The following is a 20,980-nucleotide window of genomic DNA, read 5'->3' on the forward strand; positions in this document are numbered from 1 at the left end:
GTTCTGTTTATGGCATTACTGTGGTTATTGGGGGCATTGTGTAACTAGCACTGCTGGTGGCATGTGTATATATGGCACAGCATCTATTCAAATAGGCTGGGGGCATGGCCAGCAGCTCTCAGAGCGCTGGCCATGACCCCATAGCAGAAAAAATGGGGATGTGGCCTCGCAGGAGTGCCACGATAGTAAGTCATGCCCCCTAATATCGGGCGCATGCCGAGATGTCCCTTCTGCTCTGTCTCCAGTGGTGCGAGGTATGTATGCAGCATATTGGACATTGCAGTGTGTGGCATATTGTGTCTGGGGCATTGCGGTGTGCGGCATAATGTGTCAGGGGCATTACAGTGTGGCATAATGTGTAAAGGGCATTATTTGGATATTATGCATATTTATTTTTATTTTATTAGCTCTTCAGGCAGTTTATTTTGTCTCGAATAGCTCATACCCCCAAAAAGGTTGGAGACCACTGAATTAATCCAAACAGAGATCACTGCCTCTAGCACTAAAATGCATTATGCTGTAATGCAGAGGAAAGGCTCTCTTAGCTGTTGTGGAACTACAAATCCCAGTATGCAGTACTAGGCAGATGGGCAGAGGTTTTCTAACCCTGTTGCAGAAAAAAAAAGAACTTTGATAAAATATCAGTTAGCAGAGTTTCTATAATTACATTGGAATTGAGTGCTTATAGAAATGACAGTTGTCCAGTAAGTAACACAGTTTAATAAATACATACAATTTCCTAGTTTCTGGGTATGGAATGTTCTAATTGCTAATTGCCACCTTTCCCTTGATGTGTTATTGGAACATGGTGATTTTCATTGAGGCCATTGAATGGATTTCTTTACATACCTAGTCATTTAGAACCTGGGGTAGATTTACTAAGATGCGGTTTGTCATCTTTTACGAACTGACAATTTTGGGCAGAACTGAGGTCATGGGTTCGAATCCCACCATTTCCTGAGCTTGAGTGGGTTTCCTCTGGGTGCTCCTGTTTCCTCCGTCAATCCAAAAATATACTGGTAAGTTCATTGGCTCCCAAAAAGAAGTCTGTGTATGTATGTACAGTAGTACATGGGCAGACTATATGGACCAAGTGGTTCTAATTTGCTGTCAAATTCTGTTTCTATGCAGAGCAGGTTTGGCCTGTTTTATGCTGAAACATGGTAGTGTGTGAGAAAGCAACTCCTAATACTTTGGGGGGTATTCAATCCTGGGTCCCGACAGTCGGTACCCTGGCCCGATTTAGTTTTGATCGCCTGTTATTTGGCAGGCGGGATTCAATGTCCCACCTGCCAAACGGCGACTAAGGGGGCATGTCGCAGAAACGGACGTGATCTCTACAATCCACGGCAAAAGTTGGGTCCGTTCTGCCGAGAAGCCTCTTCAATGCGGTCAGGAATGACAGCATTGAATAGGCACCCGCCACTATTTCCCCCATCAGAAATAGCGATGGGGGATTGCATACAGCCCTTAAGTTCTTACCAATTATTATATCTGAGGTTAAACCTATAATCAAAATTAAATTAACCACAAAAGTAGACTTTTATAATTTAATTGAAAATAAAAAAACAAACAAACAAAATAATCATCATTAAGTATTATCAATAAGCAAATACTTAAAGTTGTGATCAAGTTAACTGGAAGCAATATATAAAGTGCATTTCTAGCATACATTTTAACATCAATTGCATACAAACATTAGAGTTTCTCAAAAAAGTTCTCCAAACACAACGGAAGACGCAATTTTGATAAATTAGTCAAGACAATACAACCCCATTAATCATTTAGGAATCAATAGCTAATGTGCATTTTAGCACGTATTGAGATGCAATTAGCACATTTAGGTTGCTTGTCAATGGAGAAACCTTTTTTAGGTTGTCCTTGACCAATGCAAGCAAAAAACAAAATCAAATCCCTTATACAGTAAATAAGCCCTCAGTATTAAAAAAATGATAACACTATATTTGCCTACTTTAGGATCTTTTCCCAGAGGTGAGCCAGGTATGATTCAAAGACGCGTTTCGTGTAATCATTCATCGCATACTCAGACACAATATGCATCAGTACATGTTGACCACTGCAGTAGGATGGTGGCCAAAGAATATGTGAACTGCATGTTTGTGCCATGTTAGGACAACCATATCGCATTAATGTCAGGCACCAGGGAAATGGTCCGACTCTCTCTGGAGCACAGAGATCATCATAGAGGTTTCAGAAAAGTCAACAAGCATGGTTAAATATCGTTCGCAGTGCACAGATGCATCTGCCTTTTCAAATGCCAGACCTACTATTAGTATGCAGGCGCTTGAGGTTCAGAAAGTACCGAGCACTAAGGCATGTCAGCAATACTTTCAATAATGGATTAAGAGTATTGGGTTTAATCACAAAATGGCTGCCTCCTGTAGGAACACAGGACACTAAAGGGTATATTTACTTATTTGTGAGTTTTCAGATGTTTCTCATAGCAACCAGATATTATCTTGTAGAAGGTGCTAGATAACATCTATAACAAGTTCTGAAAACCCACATTTTAGTAAATATACTCCTAAATATTGCGTTTTCGATTTGATTTCAATTAGATTTGGCTTATTCAACCTGTTCTGAAGTTTTTTCTACTTCTTTTTGGATTTTCACTATTTTCCATTCGATTTACTATTCGATGTGCACTATTCAATAAATGTGTTATTCTATTTCAATTTGATCTCATAGGTGTTCCTGATCCTTCAGGCAGGAGATTGAAATCGAATCGAATGCAGCAGTGAACACATTCGATTTGAAATATCTACATTAAGGGGTGTACACGCGCTTTTTTTTTGACAGGTTTTCAATACGATTTTCCTTATAGAATCGAAATCAAACAGTTTTTAAGACACTTTCGATCCGCATTCAATGAGCTCTCCCGTTTTCTCTATATCGAAAAGAAAAATAGATTATGCAGGCAAGGAAATATCTAATTCTATCCAGTAAATCGAATGGGCAGTACAGATTGTTGTAATGGTTAGCATTACTGACTCACAGCACTGAGGTCATGGGTTCGATTCCCACCATGGCTCTAACTGTGCGGAGTTTGTATATTCTCCCCTTGCTTACATTGGTTTTCTCCGGGTACTCTGGTTTCCTCCCACAATCCAAAAATATACTGGAAGGTTAATTGGCTCCCAACAAAATTAACCCTAGAATGTCTGTGTGTATGCATGTGGATGGTAATATAGATTGTAAGCTCCACTGGGGCAGGGACTGAATGTTCAACTATACTCTGTAAAGCACTGCGGAATATGTATGCGCTATATAAGAAACTGTTAATAAATAAATAAATAAATAAATAAATGTGTACACTGTGCCTTGAATGCAAATCGTAATCGATATTAAATGCAAAAGGGCACTTCCATTGTGAAATCCAATGGAAAGCAAAGGCCAAATTGAAAGGGGGTGGAATTGGGGAAATTGAAAGTAAATTGATGCGTGTGTACACACCTTTAAATTTGCACTACTTACTATTAGATTTCCACTTTTTTTTTCTATTCCATTTCCACTACATGGGAGCGTGCATTGGGATCAAATCTGCATCGAATGCTAAAAAAAGCATTTGATTTCTATTCGTCTTTGTTACTATAAGCCAAATCGAATAGAGATATAAGTGAATATCTCACCGTGTGTACCCCCCTTTTAGAGTATTTTCAGACATTTAACTAAAATATGAACATTGTTATTATGCTCTAATCTTGCACATTTTATTCCTCTATGAACATATTAACTGGGATAAGGGGCTAATTCAGGTTGGATTGCTTATGCAGAATTGTTCACAGGGAGGGCCGGGGGCGGAGTCCATTTCTGGAAACGGGAGCATGTCACCCCATTTTCTGGAAGCGTCCGGACCAAGGACTGTTCTGCAAATAGATTATCATTTGCGATCCAAGCTGAATAAGGCCAAATACAATAAAAAAATTCTAGAGCAACATAGAGTATTACATTTACAATAGTTTACTGAATCACTGAACTGCTTAGTAAGTACTGATGTCAAACCTCTCATCACAAAGTGCAAAATAGAGGTCCAGGATAATTTTGCTGTGATTTTACTTTTGCTTCCTGAGAAAACATTGTTTTTAGGAACACGTAACAACAAGACCCATCAGTAAAACATTTTATTTTTAAATACCGTATGTTGTACAGTTACAAAATCATTGGTTTTCAGACCCACAAAGCCAAGTGTTCAAGACTACACTTATAAAGCCAACTAATTATACAAGAATTAGGTATGTAACAGATTTTTAAAAAGTTTATTTTTAAAGTGTACTTGATGCGTTTTTTTTGTGGGCCGATCCATAATTCATGAAGACAGAAAGCCAATTCACCACAATATATTGCTTAGGCAGTTGTATCATCTGAGAAGAGCAGCTTAATTATTTTGGTATATCCTACGCCATAGACATTCAATATACCTGCACGCACGGGCGTTGCGCAATGTGCTGCAGAGACTTAGTGCAATTTCTCACAGCTTAAAGACTATGGTGTAAACAAACCTGACACGTTACACAAATAAGTTTTCATCGTCTCATATATTTACATTAAACAATATTTACATCATAGCAAAATAAAGGTCTTTCTTCAAAATCAGAACTATATATTAATAATTACATATTTCATATTAAATATTAGTAACCCATTATATAAATTATCCCCGATCTTAATGTACTTGAAAGGCAGTAGTGTTTTTTTAATACACCAATTAGTACTGTATTAATATGCATTATATAGATCTATTATATACAAACACGTACGTCAACCCAACATCATAATGTAGAGAAAAACGGCAGGGTGTTGCTTGGGGTCTCTTGTGCTTTTGATTTTAAGAGTTCAATTCTAAACTCTGTTGTTCCTCTGTTTGCTTCAACATCAGCTGTTGCTCGTAATAAAGACTCTTTGCGTAATTTATTTCTTGAGATATTTTTACAGCTAGGGCTTCGGACTTGACGTGCACCTTGAAAAAAAAAAAAAAAAAAAGAAGAGTCACAAAGGTAAAGTAAATTACCCTAGCTGTAGAGTATCTGAACCCAATTTAAGTTAACACCAATAGGGACACTGGAGACGGTTGAGGGGCCCATGTAGTGAAGGGGGCGGTCGCAAATCTGGGGAGCATGGAAGCGCCTCATCTGGAATAAAAGAAAAATATTTTGTGTGGCACTTCATTCGGCAAAGGGGGTCCTTTGTCCCACTTAGCAACTGGCACAGGCCCTTCTAAAATACCAGAACCCGGGTAATTAGTGCTTGCTCCTCCCGCCATCTTGTCACTTCTGAAACCAATAGCAGCAATCAACAGTAATTAGCTTCCACCTTAGTCTTCATAACATCACAAGTTACATTATACCAATGTCATGGGTGCTACAGCAGCGAATATATTTATGTGTACAGGTTGAGTATCCCCTATCCGTGCATCCCCTATCCGAATTATTCCAAAAACCATGGTTTTTGGAATCATTAAAAAAAATTTTTTAACCCCCCTAACCCTCTTTTCATACTTACCAAGTCCCAGGGCGTCCACAGCAGGCCTCCGGCATCTTCTCCAGGGTCTCCAGCGGTCCCAGGAATGCATTGGGCGAGTGCCGGTGACGTCACCGGTGCGCGCGCACACTCGCGCAATGCATTCCTGGGACCGCTGAAGACCAGGAGAAGATGCCGGAGGCCTGCTGTGGACGCCCGGGGACTGCGCGGACGCCGAGGGACCACCGGACACCATCAGGGGACAGGTAAGTATGGCTACAAAAATTTATTCCAAAAACCGGAAAATTCCCCTATCCGGAATGCTCGTGGTCCCGAGCATTTCGGATAGGGGATACTCATCCTTTACTACATTATAGAGGCTTGAAATCAGTGAATCGCATATCATGTACAATTATTTAGATTATTTCATTATAAATTTTCATTAATTTTATTTTTTAATTTTATAAATTTTTATTCTTAATTGATTTTTTGTTCTATTATTTTATTTTACTTTCATCCATTTTATTGTATAACCTACTTCCTTCACTTTTGACTCTACTACAATAACCATTACTCCATAGAGCAGCTTTCTCTACATACCGTAGCGCAGATGAAAGACATTCTTTACTCACAAACCTGCCCTGTCCGTAGGAGTCATATAGTTATAGGAAAATCATAAAACTAAGGCTGAACAGTGCCACCACCCCCAGATGTGTGCCCCAAATCTCAGTCTGAAGCCGGCTTGCTCGTTTAAGCCACTCTCCTGTCAGTACAATGTAGCGTGGTGGAGGACTCACTGAACAGTGACAGCTGTTTCCATTAAAGGCGACTTAAAAATAAGTAGGGGACTCCACAGGTAGAACGACTGGAAGACTATGGGACCTCAATCACTACGGTGAGACACCAGTTTGCTAATAAACTAAAAAAAAAAAATACAGGTTAAAATGGATTTGAGGACGTTGCAGACATCCATGGCCTCCTAACTAGTGTGGGGCCTTGGAGTGGCTTGGCTTGGAGGTTTCCCACACACTAGACTGGAACCCCCAGAATGTAAGGGACTTACCCCAAGATGAGGGTACCTGGACATGGTGGTTAAACCCACAATTGTTGGCAAGATTTAAAAAAAAACAAAAAAAACCCTGTTTATTATAATTAGTAATGATTAAATAGCGCACACCTGCTTTCATTTTCTTTGAGTATTGAATCTGACTACACAAGTAATAAATGGGATGGTTGAGGCATGGTGTAGGGTCATCCGGGTAAGGGCAAAATAAGCCAGGTTGGAGACAGTGAATGTCCATGGTCCACAAGGGACAGACGTCCTGATCTTCCTAAGAAACTTACAGTACACATTGTCTCTGACTTTAGTTCTGTGGTCAGTGCTGTGGTCAGTGCTATGTGAAATCTATAGAACATGCAAGCTTTCACAGAGGTGATAAAAGTTCTTACCATAGGCTTCTGGTGTGAAGGTCCTGGTATAGCTATTCCACTGCTGGAAGTTTCTGCTTTCTTTGTTAGCTGAACGTAGATTTTCCCATGATCCTTTGAGACCAGACAGTGGTATAAATCATCATATTTAATTTCGAGAAAGATGGCATCGCGGTCCACATACTCGCCCCATTTAAGAAAATAGACCGTTTTGGATGAGATTAACACGCAGTAACTGTCTATGTGCTCAACAGCTATAAAACTGTGAAAACAAAGACAAAGAAGAGAGTTTAATAATCAAACATAAATCATATGTGGCTCTAATCAATTTGCACTCAAGTGAAAAGGAAACATAGAAAAACTGCAGAAATTGTAAATCCGCTTAATGCCGTCCAAACTCTATTGTACATCTGCGGTTACCAAAGGCATGTCTGTATCAGTTCTATAGGAAAGTAACACACATACATACATACATATACATACATACATACATATATATATATATATATATACACACACACACATACATACATATATATATATACATACATACATACACACACACATCCATATATTCATACACACACACACAAACATATATACATACATACATACTGTATACACACGCACACACATACACACTCGCAAATATTCATGATACTACAAGCAAGTGGGACACATCCATGCCACAAGCATCTAAACACCCCTGAGGAGGTTCATTTGATAAAACGCGTTGGGTTAATTGCAGGGCTGTGGAGTCGGAGTCGAGGAGTCTGAGTCAATTTCGAGTACCTGGAGTCGGGGCCGGAGTCGGCAAACAATGCACCGACCCGACTATTATAATTAATGACTTCTCTACTGTAAGAATAAAGACCAATGCATGCAGTGCCTCATGTAACCGCAAAACGAACACGTTAAGTGACCGTGAAAAAGCATGCTTTTCATGTGCTTCACTATATGGCACGCAACGCACAATTCGGAGCACCAATACTTATAATGTATTCTCCCTTGTAGTTTACAACTTATTTCCAACGTTCAATAAGGTTTTCAATACCTCGTTGGTAGAAATCACCTGGTGTAGACTCGAAAAATTCATTCAACCAAGCTCTCCCACCATACGCACAACATCTTTTTACGCGGATGAAGATCTTGTTTCATGCGCAGGGTCGTTTGTTTACCTTGGCTAAGCCATTCCTTATGCTGGTTCATATTGATGTACAGGCACCATTTTTCGTCGCCAGTAACGATTCGGTAAAGACATCGTTCCTTGTGTCCATGAATTGAACAGTGACGAGCAAGCAAACCAGCGGAGATTGTGGCTTGTTGATTTTTGTTGTCGTCACAAAGCATGCAGAACTCATGCTCCACACTTCTGAACCTTTCCTATTGTTTTTGTTCCCAAAACAACCAAATAATGTGTTTTTTATCTTTGAACTGGTAAAGTTCCTGTTCCTGATGTTTATGCCTACTGCTACTATCCAGCCATTTAATTAATTAATACAATTTTTTATAAAACTTTGTTTTCATTGTGTTTGTCCTTTGCTTAAACCAGGCATGTCCAACTTTGGCCCTCCAGATGTTGTGAAACTACACATCCCAGCATGCTTTGCCACAGTTTGCTATTAGAGAATGCTAAAACTATTGCAAAGCATGCTGGGATGTGTAGTTTCAAAACATCAGGAGGGCCAACGTTGGACATGCCTGGCTTAAACTGTTCAATACAGTAGACTGTTTGCTTCCCAGCCTCTAGTTTCTGTAGTAATAATATGTATGTTGCCTTTCTATCCTTCAAGGAATGTATCAAATACATTCGCATATTAATACAGAGGAGTCAGAGTCGAAGTCGAGGAGTCGGCGTTAGAAGTACGAGGAGTCGGAGTCGGAACATTTATCTACCAACTCCACAGCCCTGGTTAATTGCAAGGCTGACAACCAGAAGGAACCATTGCGGTCAAGCGCTCAAACCTTAAGAGGGATAGGACAACAAGTGAACATCATCTATCCATATTGTGGCTGGGACTGCATGGAATGTGTGTTCAGGTCTTGTTGTAGGATCCAACAAGTTATGCTATTATCCCGCCCAAAAAAAGTACAAAAGTTGCACTATTTTAATATTGGTGCCCTCCAAAAAATGTGTAGTTGATAGTACCTTTGAATTTTGTAATATAAAAAAAATCACCCCTTGTGCCCAACCAGTATTTTGCAATACCGATAAGGGAAATATTGAACCAACACTACAAAAATTGGACTTCCCAGTGAATGGGTGCCTCTTAGACGGGAGGAGGACGAGGGAGATGGAGATGGAGATTGAGCGAATAGGGCGCAGGAGCACAGAGTGTCTAAGGCGCCGCCACAGACGCAGACCCCGCATGACCCCCAGGCGCTGAGCCACCATCCCGGCCAGCAAGAACCCCGGCCGCTACACCCATACCCCAGAATCTCGGCCCGTGCAGCAGAGGGACTCCTGGACTGTGGGCCCCAGCTGAAATGATCTTCAGTGGTGGACAAGCCCAGCTGCCCCAGATCCAGGGTGAACCCAGCAGCCCCCCCTTGAGATCTTCAGAATCGGCAAGGAGGAGATATGGCTTCAGTACTGGGGGGCAGCGGCTGTGGACCTTGACCCATAGAGGGGTACCCGTACACATCTGTTCACAGCCCTGCAATGGGATTTGTGCGGCAGGGAGGGGAGTGCATTTGCAGGGGTGGCGTTAACCTGATCGCTGGGCTGGGATCGCTGGGCTCCGAATACATGCAGCCTAGCGCGTTTCCCAAGAAAAGGGGGTCGTAATGCTGAGATTTTGTTGCCAACCCATTACTGCCTCATAGTGCCCCTATATTTATCCCCAGATCTGTACTTATGTAAGGTGGATCCTGCACAGATCCAAAACATTGAAGATGTACATAAACATTGGGTTTCTGTGCATTAAGCCTTTTCTCTGAAAGTAAAGCTGTTTATATCAAGTGCAAACGTTATACAGTACATGGCATTTCTGTGTTACATTACAATTACATTACAATTTGGCACACACCTATGTGCAGGGGCAAGTTGGACTAGTGTACGGTCTAGTCCAGTGGTAGCCAACCCTAGCCCTCGAGAGCTACCAACAGTTCACATTTTCCAGACAACCTAGCTGCTGCACAGCTGCACTCATTGATCACTGACACATTTTAAGAGATACACAGATGGAGCTAATTAGCTCACTTGTGATTCTGTGAGGAGACCTGTAAAACATGCACTGTTGGTAGCTCTCGAGGACTAGGGTTGGCTACCCCAGGTCTAGTGACTGTGTATGAGCCTGGGCAAAATTACAGGGCACTATTGCCCAGAACCATACTGATTGCGGGTCCTCGGTGCTGAGCCAATGTGGGGGGGGGGGGGGGTGTCTCGGACTGAGGGCAGGTTGCTTAGTAAAAGACTTACAATTCATCCTGGATGTTGTCTGTCAGTAGGAATAGTTGTTCTTGTCCCCCGGCCTGGGTATCAGAATATCTTGGAAGCAGTCCCTGGGGACTTGTACAACACCGCGGCTTTCTCACTCTCTGAACCTGCATTCTGTAAAATATAAAAAAGAGGAGAGTTTAGACTATTACAAAGTTCCCCAAACAAAACCGGACTTCGGCAAATGTACTTTCACAGCGAAATGCGCCAGTTTGTTGCAAAGCAACCAATTCCCTTATAAAATATTGGAACAAAACTACTTTACACTCACTTATAAGAGGCAATACATTTACAAGAATGAAACATCACATGCTATAACTATGGAACCATTTAAAACAAATAACTGTAGCTGCTCCAACTCTAGCTCTCACCTGGTGACATATTTGGTGACACTGAAGATTGAAAACAAGTGCTACAAAAATGGCCAAACACTGGTTTCAGGAAAATTCTTATAGCCTGCAAAACAGTGTACAGGTCACATGCATGAAGTGCCAAAACAAATGATCTGGAATTCTGTAACGCTAGCTAAACGTGAGGCACTTTAAAGTACAAGGGAACCTTTGGGCATTGACTTTTAAAATACAGGGTTCTAGTGAGAGAACCCTGGAGAACCCTGGAGAATGAGTTACTCAGAAAGGAAGATCTAGAGAGATGACTGCGGCAGGGCACGCTGTTGGATACACCCTGTATATTAGGCCTGATTCAGCATTTATTAATGATGTGTGAATTTGCAGATCAAGTGATTATCGATGGACTGAGCACGCATACGGATATGGTGCAAATGTGCGAGCCCAAACAGCGACGGAAATTGTGTATCAAATGTCATTGCAACCCCCTCGCAATTTGGCGGACAGAAAGCCGGAGTTTGGGGTTGGACACCTTCCGTTTTTAGGCAGCATCTGAAAAAATGTGCCTCATCCGCAACTTTGAAGAAATGGACTTTATGATGCTTTTTGGGCTTGATCTCATCACTGCGGCCATAAATGTACATTGAGACGCCAAGCCAGTTTCTTGCTCAGTGGAAAAGGCTTCCATGGGGTGTACATGACCTCTGACCCTAAGCACCATCTTCAGTCCAAAAGAGGAACAGTTCCAGTAATACAGTTGGGTACTGTATGTTACCGATTACACTGTCCAGGTCTGCAGGAATATTCAGATTCCTACATTTAATTTTTTTGGCCAGGGAGCAGAGCTATAAAACTAAATCCACCCAACACATATTCAATCTCCTCCATAAACGGCCTTTGATTTATGTTACAAATGCACAGCTACAAAGGAAAATGACTTTAATCCTGTGCAAATTGGGGCGACGAGGGTTGGGGTATTCTATTTCAGTGAAATGTACCTCTTTTGCCACGGTATTGATTTAAAAGCAAATGCTATAAAATCATCTTCCTGTATATGGAACGCAGTTCTCTGTGCTCCAGAAAAGTTTTAGTACTAAGTTAAAAGGAATGTACACGGAGGAAGTGGGGAAAAAGGGAACTCGGCCGCGAGAACAAAGATGCTTCTGTACCCAGGACTCCTGGTAGCATAACATTCAACTTGGTAATAGAGTTCGTCACTCAAGGTCTTCAAGTGTAATGAGTTTTTTTCACTTAGAGGCTTTCTCCAAGTGTTAGAACGGACAGGCAGGACTGTCACAATCTATCAGCGTTTCCCAAACCGGTCGGTCGGCCCTGGAAGGCGATCTGCATTCCACACTACCTGATATATATGTATATATCTATTTGTTAAAACTACAGTCTGTTCCGCTGTCTCGAGTTTCTTTCTGTAAATAAGAAACACTGATGAATGTGGAAAAAAAAAAAAAAAGCTGAAAATGTGAAAAGCAGAGCGGACCATAGTGTGGCCCACATCTGTGTTACATTAAACGTGCACTCAATAGATTTTCTGATTCTTTTTTAATGAGCACACAAAGCAATACAAGACAGAAATGCCCCAATGTCTGCTGGTCGCAGCAGGGGAGAGAGTGCGGCTCATTGAAGGCACAAAAGAGACCAGAGATGGTGTCAGAAAGTTCACGCGCGAGCACAGAGCCTTACTGTGAGGCGGCTTCGGGCAGAGACTGACTAGCACAAGTGTTCATACTCCACAGTGGCTCTTACAGAGTCTGGGCTTGGCGGGACCCAGATGAAATAATGACAAACGAACTTTGGGGTTTTAATAAATGGGATACAGTCGTTAGGTCAACACATCACATGTTGACATGCATTGGGCCACTGAAGATTGCCATGGTTTAGGTTGACACATGAAATAGGCCGACATGGCTAAGGTCGACATAAGCATTAGGTGGACAATGGATAGGTCGACATGTGTTTTTCACTTTTTTCTGTAGCCGACATGTGCCGGCAGGCAGTATTTCATGCCCTTCTACCATCTACAGGATAATAGTGTGCCGAGCGCCAGCATATCTGTGGCGCCACCGCAGGACATGTTAAGAGGTGGCTATGTAAGACGCTATATATAGTGTTCATTGTAGCACCATGCAGCTTACAAAACCCATGCAGTTTCTCTTCCCTGCACAAGGGGCGCCAGAGATCTGGACAAGGGGGCGCCAGAGAACTAGATGCTGGACTCCAGAGAAATGGACACAGGGGCGTCAGATAGGTATCCGGACTATTTGTCTACAACAAGAAGATAGACAGCCATTAGTTCGACAACTCAATAGGTCGACATGCTTTTAGGGCGACATACCATTAGGTCAACATACCATTAGGTCGACATGTCATTAGGTCGACACTGCCATTAGGTCGACAGTCAAAAGATCGACAGTCAAAATGTCGACATGGTTTTTTCCACTGTTTTTTGAGCCGACATGTGCTGACAGGCGGTATTTCATGCCCTACCATCCACTAGGGCGTGGAGTTAGATTATAATAGTGTGCCGAGCACAGCGAGGCACCGTGTCCGAAGCATCACGAGCGATGCGAGGGGCTGCGGTTCACTTCAAACTGTGTCCATGTCGACTGTGTCGACATTTGGGTACAAAAACTGTGAAAAAAAACCATGTCGACCTTTTGACTGTCGACCTAGACGCTGTCGACCTAATGGCAGTGTCGACCTAATGGCAGTGTCGACCTAATGGTAAGTCGACCTAAAAGCATGTCGACCTATTGAGTTGTCGAACTAATGGTGTCGACCTAATGGCTGTCTATCTTCTTGTTGTAGACAAATGGTCCCGCATCCGTCAGATAGGACGTTCCTCCCCCATAGTGGCTGCTGAGGTATATATCACAGCCACTGTAAGGCATTTTTGCTATTATTGGTTTGCACAGGGGCAGCAGAAACCTGGACACAGTGGAAGCAGAAATTATGTGGGCTAAACAGAAATTTGCCTCATCAAATAATTAACATATTCCAAAGGTGTTAATCCTGAAGTGGTGCTCCATCACAGTTTGCTTGTAAACCTGCCTTATCGGCTTTCAGTACCTAGTGTAAAAAAAAAGCATGGCCGTTACCAAATATCGCAGGATGGCGATTAGCTGCAAATCCCCTCACAAGCCGCTGGAATGATTTTCTCAGTGTGTGCAGTCTGTGTGTAACCCAGGACGTAACTCGTACGTTGCAATAGAAACAGGCTGACCTCACACACTATGCAAATGGTTAACAATGAAAAAAAGGCACTGGATAGCCTTGTGCATGCGCAGTCAATCATCGCCAGGCATGTGAATTCTCAGCCCAGTGATCAGGGCTTAATAACCCCCATAAGTCAGGATTCTACTGCATATACAGATGACAGAGGGAGCATGCACCGTTAACGGTATAGTGCATACACATTAGCCAATATGCAGAAATATATCATTAGCGATATTGTTATCGATAATTGGCTATTGTGTACGCAGATTAAATGCATGAACTGGTGTAATGCTGCCCATACACTTATGCAATCGGATTCGATGCGACATCGAAGTGCGATGTTGATTGCATTTTGTGGTGCAAAAAGTGCCCCCTTTCAGCACCCGATGTCGCATGCCATCTTGAGATGGGACATTGGGTGCTGGAAGAGGGCAGGCAGAGGGCGCCAGAGTACCGTAGCACTAGAAGTAGCGTAGCGGGCGGTGGGGGTCAGTGGTGGCAGCAGAATTGGTTAAAACACTGGGCAGCCCTCTGATTGCCCTCTGCCTGTCCTCTACCACACCACCAGCGGTCCCTCCAGCCCCCTCTGCCTGTCCTCTGCCACACCACCAGCGGTCCCTCCAGAACCCTCTGCCTGTCCTCTGCCTGTCTTCTACCACACCACCAGCGGTCCCTCCAGCCCCCTCTGCCTGTCTTCTACCACACCACCAGCGGTCCCTCCAGCCCCCTCTGCCTGTCCTCTGCCTGTCTTCTACCACACCACCAGTGGTCCCTCCAGCCTTCTCTGCCTGTCCTCTACCACACCACCAGCGGTCCCTCCAGCCCCCTCTGCCACACCACCAGTGGTCCCTCCAGCCCCCTCTGCCTGTCTTCTACCACACCACCAGCGGTCCCTCCAGCCCCCTCTGCCTGTCTTCTACCACACCACCAGCGGTCCCTCCAGCCCCCTCTGCCTGTCCTCTGCCTGTCTTCTACCACACCACCAGCGGTCCCTCCAGCCCCCTCTGCCTGTCCTCTGCCACACCACCAGCGGTCCCTCCAGCCCCCTCTGCCTGTCTTCTACCACACCACCAGCGGTCCCTCCAGCCCCCTCTCCCCAAACCCCACGCCGTCAAAAGCGTTCCCTCCACTCCCCACACGTGGATTGCATTCCAGTTAAAAACAAAATGGGATCGCTCCTGCAATTTGATAGATTTTATGTGCAGATCATAAGATCTATCAGCATGACATTCAACGGCACGTCCGTGCATCGCATGGAATGTTTCCATACAAATGCATACAATCATTCGATTTATCGGCCAGATGTGGTCAAAATCGAATGATTGCATGCAATATCTCACAAGTGTATGTGCAGCATTAGTCTATCTGCTACTCCACTCCAGGTCTGGCATCCAGCTGATGTCCTCCTTGTGAGTTTTATAGAAGAGCGCGTTCTCCGGAAGATGCAAGCGTCTGGAAACCACACTGCTACAAAACACATTACAATGTAAGATTTATATTGAGTGAAGACTCTTTACAAGACAAATTAGAGGACTGACTGGTCTAACACTATACGGACAGATGGTAGAATGTAAAACAAACGAAGGAACAAATAATATTTTCCAGTGCATGAGCGCCCTCTGTAGGCTTGATGCCATGGCCAAACACCCTCTTCTTTTCTGCCTAAATGCCAACCCTGATGACAGCTGTATTATTTCCAAATATATAAACTACTGTTCAAAAGTTTGGGGTTACTTAGAAATTCCCTTATTTCCAATAGAAAAGCGCTGTTTTTTCCCCCCAATGAAGACAACATAAAATTACTCAGAAATACAGTCTACGCATTGTTAAAGTGGTAAATGACTATACAAGCTGCAACTGTCTGGATTTTAAAGGAATATCTACATAAGTATACAGAGGCCCATTTTCAGCAACCATCCCTCCAGTGTTCTAATGGTAAATTGTGTTTGCTAATCGTGTTAGAAGACTAATGGATGATTAGAAAATCCTTGTGCAATTATGTTAGCACAGCTGAAAATGGGTTTGCTCATCAGAAAAGCTATAAAACTGGCCTTCCTTTGAGCTTGTTGAGTATCTGGAGCATCACATTTGTGGGTTTAATTATACTCTCTAAGGGCGAGATGTATTAAAATACATCACCGCCCTTCGCGCCCCCCCGCCGCGATGCCAGCGCATGCTATATAAGAAACTGTTAATAAATAAATATGTACTAACATATGCGGCTGGCATCGCGGTGCGGTGACTGAGCCCCCCCACGATACCTGTACTCTTGTGTGCGGGGGGTCTCCGTCACCTCCCTGCCCCTGCCGCCTGGCTCTCCCCTCATGCTGGGGACAGCTAAGCAGGCTGTCCCCAGCGCCTCCTCCTCCCCCCTGCAGCCGTAAGGATGTCCGGCTGCTTCACTAGGGGGAGGAGGGGTTTACCTTCCAGGGTCCAGGAGGACCCTTCAGGAAGGTAAGCCAGAGGGGGGGGGGGGGTCGGCAAGGCGGTGGGTTTGCGTCGGTGGCAGCGAAAAGCCCATAGGCTTCTATAGGGTATTGCCACCCAAAGGTGGCTATACCCTTCAATGCGGTATCATTTTCGATACATTGGAAAATGCGGTAAAACCGGGGTTTTACCGCATTTTCCGTTTGATACATCTCACCCCTAAATGGCTGGAAAAAAGAGAACTTTCATGTGAAACTTGACAATCTATTCTTGTTCTTCGAAATGAATGCTATTCCATGCAAGAAATTTATAAGAAACTGAACATTTCCTACAAAGTTGTGTACTACTCCCTTCAGAGAATAGGCTCTAACCAAAGGCGAAAGAGAAGTAGGAGGCCCCGATGCACAACTCAGCAAGAAGACAAGCACATTAGAGTCTCTAGTTTGAGAAATAGACACCTCACGGGTCCTCAACTGGCAGCTTCGATAAATGGTACCTGCAAATTGCCAGTGTCACTGTCTACAGTGAAAACTCTGGGATGCTGGCCTTCTAGGCAGAGTGGCAAAGAAAAAGCCATACCTGAGACTGGCCAATAAAAGGAAAAAATAATATGGGCATAAGAACACAGACATTGGACACACAAAGATTGGAAAAAAGGGTTACGGTCAGACGAACCGAAGTTTGAGGTGTTTGGATCACACAAAAGAACATTTGTGAGAACGGATTCAGTATTGAATCCCGGCGTCGGGATCCCGGCGTTCAGAATCCCGACGCCGGAATCCCGACAGCCGAAATGCCGACAAGGGGGGGGACGTGGATCGCCCCCCCTTGCGGGCTCGCTGCGCTCGCCACGCAGCGGGCCCGGTGCCTCGCTACACTCGGCACGCTAATTTATTCTCCCTCCAGGGGTGTCGTGGACACCCACGGCGGGAGAAAGTGTCGGCATTTCGGCGGTCGGGATTCTGAACGCCGGGATGGTAACTGCATCCCGTGAGAACAGAACAATATGTTGGAAGAGTGCCTGACACCATCTGTCAAGCATGGTGGAGGTAGTTCGATGGTCTGGGGCTGCTTTGGTGCTGGTCAAGTGGGAGATTTGTACAAGGTAAAAGGGGTGCGAATACCTAGAAAGTAGCATTATTGCAGAGCATAGCTGCCTAGAAAATATTCTGTGCCAGAATTAATAAGACATGAAAAGTGATAAAAGTGAATAGAAATAAACTCAGTAGCGCACACGGTGTGGTGGTGTTTGTGTGTGTGTGTGTGTGTGTGTGTGTGTGTGTGTGTGTGTGTGTGTGTGGGGGGGGGCGGGGAGATAGAATAGAGACTTGGCATGGTATCACAACCACTTCTCGCAGCAGAAGATTGCCACAATCTGCAGGTCACTGTGTAGGTTGCAGAGCCAATATGATATTTCCATTAGAATGTTGGCTCCTCCCCCTCACACACCATTTTTTCCACAAAAGGGGCAGGGCTAAGTAATATTTGCATACAATATATATGCCTCCCACACACACACACACACAAAAATAAATAATAATATGCGTTTGACCCTGAAAATACTAACCATCCAGCCCCATAAAGTCATTTTTAAAATACAGCCTGTAATATATCAGTTATGAGCCAATTGGCTGGTACTTTATCACTCTTCACTTAATCTCTCTCTCCAAGGCTTATTACATCTGGCGCTCTAGCTGGTCAATGAATCAAGCTGAACGCGGTGTAGTACTTGGAGAAAGAAGGAATAAATTAATGTCAAATATTCCCTTTTTATTTCTTTGACCTCATTATCATGTTACAGTAAAATGTAGCATGTGGGCCTGTCTAATTGACTCGCCTTTCATTGTTATTCAACCTTTAATGATTAAAAGCAAAAGTGTTGCTTTAAAGAAGGATAAAGTATGTGTCTGTGTGATATGCTTGACAAATTAATGGACGCTTATCTGGAAATTTCCATTTTAACAGCCTTTACAGTCAGCTTGTCACTAATCAGCCGCTCCGCAGAGACCAGAGATTGCAGCTTGGCATCTGCTGCAGTAGAGGAGAGCTCAGCACAAAGGGGTACATTTACTACAGCTTCTGAAAATAGAAAGAGGTGCTGTTGCTCGTAGCAACCAAATCGGATTCGTTGTCCATTTTCTTGGATGCAACAGAAAAATGATAAACAGAATCTGATTGGTTGCTTTGGGCAACATCACCACATCATTTGTAAAAGCTTTATCATTATTATTATAATAGTTTATTTATATGGTGCCACGAGGTTTACGCAGCACCTAACAATACATAAATGAGTGAAAAGACAAGTAAATAAGGCAATTTAGTTCAAGTACCTGATAAATAAATATAGTTGCATCAGGGGGGGAGGATTCTGAAGCAACAAATAGGGTGACAGATTTTTAAAATAACGGGTCCCGCTTCTCCCAAATAACGTGGAGAAGCGGGCACCCATTGCGGCCGAATGTATTACCCCACCCCCAGCCGATAAGTGGAGCCGTTGTGCGCAGCATTAATGGCTCTCCTTATCGGCGGCTCCAGCGTCCCTGTGCATGCGCGATCTCCCTTTTCCCCCGGCCTGCTCTAATGAGCATCTTGCTATTACCGCGAGATCTCCAGTGCAGCCCGGAGCCTCAGCATTGTCGGTGCGGGTTAGGACAGCACTTGCCCTGAGCTGGCGAAAGAGGCTGGGGCGATTTAACGCCTGGGCAGCTGTTAGAACATCGCCCCGGCTGCTAATTACTGGGGGAGATTGCAGGGGACAGCCCCCTGCCCCCTCAGTTAACTCGAATTGAGTACATTTCCGCACTTACTGCTGGTTAATACATCTGCCCCACTGTATCTTCCGTCATCCACATGAAGCGTCCTCATTGACAGCTACACATTTATAGGAAATATTCCAGGGGTCATGTTGTGGGTACAGTAACTGCAAAGGTCAGCAGCATTGTTCTTCACAAAGACTATTGTTCAGGCTGCATGGCTTGTTACTGTATTAAATGGGGATGACAGCACTCTTTCACCTTTATTTGGCCATCTAAAAAGGAATATACAGACAGGAAGGTGATGCTGTCGCCATTGGAGTCGTTACTTGCAGCTTATTCTCCTGAGAGCTGCTACCATGACAACACAGATGACCTTAATCAGGTCCATTCGCAAGCCCATATGCGTTCGCACAGGGGCAATGTTTTTTGAATGCCCATGCTGTTCGCTGGGTGCATGGACCCATCCTTGTGGTCGGAGGGCAGGGGCTTGGGGCAGCGGGCTGTGCCATTAGCATATGGGAATGCCCTGCGTTGGGTGTTTTCATGCTAATACAGCCATGACGGACATGTGGGGGCGCCCGCCCACTTCCTCTCCAAGCGTCCACGCGCAGAGCAACCTTACATATGAGTGCACCTTCCACATCTTTCGACGATCGGCAAAAGATATGGGAAGGTCCCAGTGGCATGCGAATGGGTGTTTATGTGAAACATCCATTCGTATTCTGTGCGATGGAACGCGCCTTGCAAATGGTGGGCCGGCATCCAGGTTAGGAATCAAGTAGATCACCCTCACGCATCGCAACTTCTCCATAATGAAATAGGCAGGATGAAGAGGAACCTGACCCCCATAGTGAGCAGCTGCATCTCCACTAATAGAGGTCTCCTGTATAGGAAAATCCCAAAGATGGCATCTATATTCAATATACAAATATTAATGTAAAACTAAAACCAATAAGTGAGAGGCTAGAACAGATAAGGTACTGAACACATGGAAGGCACAACACACAAGCTATCCAAACCCATAACCACGTCCAAAGAACGATGTTACGGATATTCAATTACTAATCCGATCCCCGACTATTCAATTGTGGATGTTCTTGCCACTATTGAAGGCATTTTTCGGCAATGGTTTTTCACGTCTATTTTTATTTTAGCAAAATAAACGGCGAAAACAACCTCTATTTTGCCAACAAAGTGCCTAAAAACACATGGATTGGCAGTAAATTGCTGATCCAGGTGTTTTTTGCCACTTACTAATTTTTTCCGTAGGAAAAAAAATCGTCCCTCCAATTGAATAGGGCCAATCCCCATTCTCCAGATAAAAAAAGGAGAAAAGTGAATACCCCTATTAGTGTTAACTGCTAAATCCATAAATCACAATTTTTTAAAACCCTAAAAAACTAAGGGTACTTGTGTAGTTTCACGGCGCCACCGTGCACACAGTCTGTGTTTGAAACTTGGCAGCTTGCCAGAATCTGTTTAACTTCGCGTGCCGCTCTAGATGTTCTCAGCGCAGCGCGTGCCTGCTTTACATATGTAATCTACGTTATCAGCGTAGTGCTGGGCTGCAGCAGCGCATGCTGCCCAGCGCTGACAGGTCACTGTGGTACCGTAGATTACATATGTAAAGCAGGCACGTGCTGCGTTGAGAACATCTAGAGCGGCACGCGCACAGTTAAACAGAGTCTGGCAAGCTGACAAGTTTCAAACACAGACTGTGCGCGCGGTGGCGCCGTGAAACTACACAAGTACCAAACTAAGAAACTGGCATAAACTTGGTAGACTATAAAAGTGGTTCCCAAACTGTGCGCCATGGCACCCTGGGGGGCTTGTAAGGGTGCCCTGGATGGGTGGTACTTCACAATTTCAAATTA

The 20,980-nt window shown here is 43.9% G+C and overlaps 1 protein-coding gene across 2 annotated transcripts in view; it reads right to left on the reverse strand.

The window, feature by feature from the left end:
- Positions 1–4,129: 4,129 nt before the first annotated feature.
- VPS13D (vacuolar protein sorting 13 homolog D) overlaps positions 4,130–20,980 on the reverse strand; it is a 252,545-nt gene continuing 235,694 nt past the window's right edge. For both annotated transcript variants that reach the window (XM_083163091.1, XM_083163090.1), the window contains 3 exons: positions 10,328–10,459; positions 6,928–7,168; positions 4,130–4,978 (listed from right to left, as the gene is read on the reverse strand). In XM_083163091.1, the coding sequence (XP_083019217.1) occupies positions 4,847–4,978; positions 6,928–7,168; positions 10,328–10,459 (505 nt within the window). In that variant the 3' untranslated portion in view covers positions 4,130–4,846. The remainder of the gene's footprint in view (positions 4,979–6,927; positions 7,169–10,327; positions 10,460–20,980) is intronic.

Source organism: Crinia signifera, chromosome 19 (assembly GCF_055691185.1).
Source record: "Crinia signifera chromosome 19, ASM5569118v1, whole genome shotgun sequence".
In the NCBI taxonomy this organism is placed as follows: domain Eukaryota; kingdom Metazoa; phylum Chordata; class Amphibia; order Anura; family Myobatrachidae; genus Crinia; species Crinia signifera.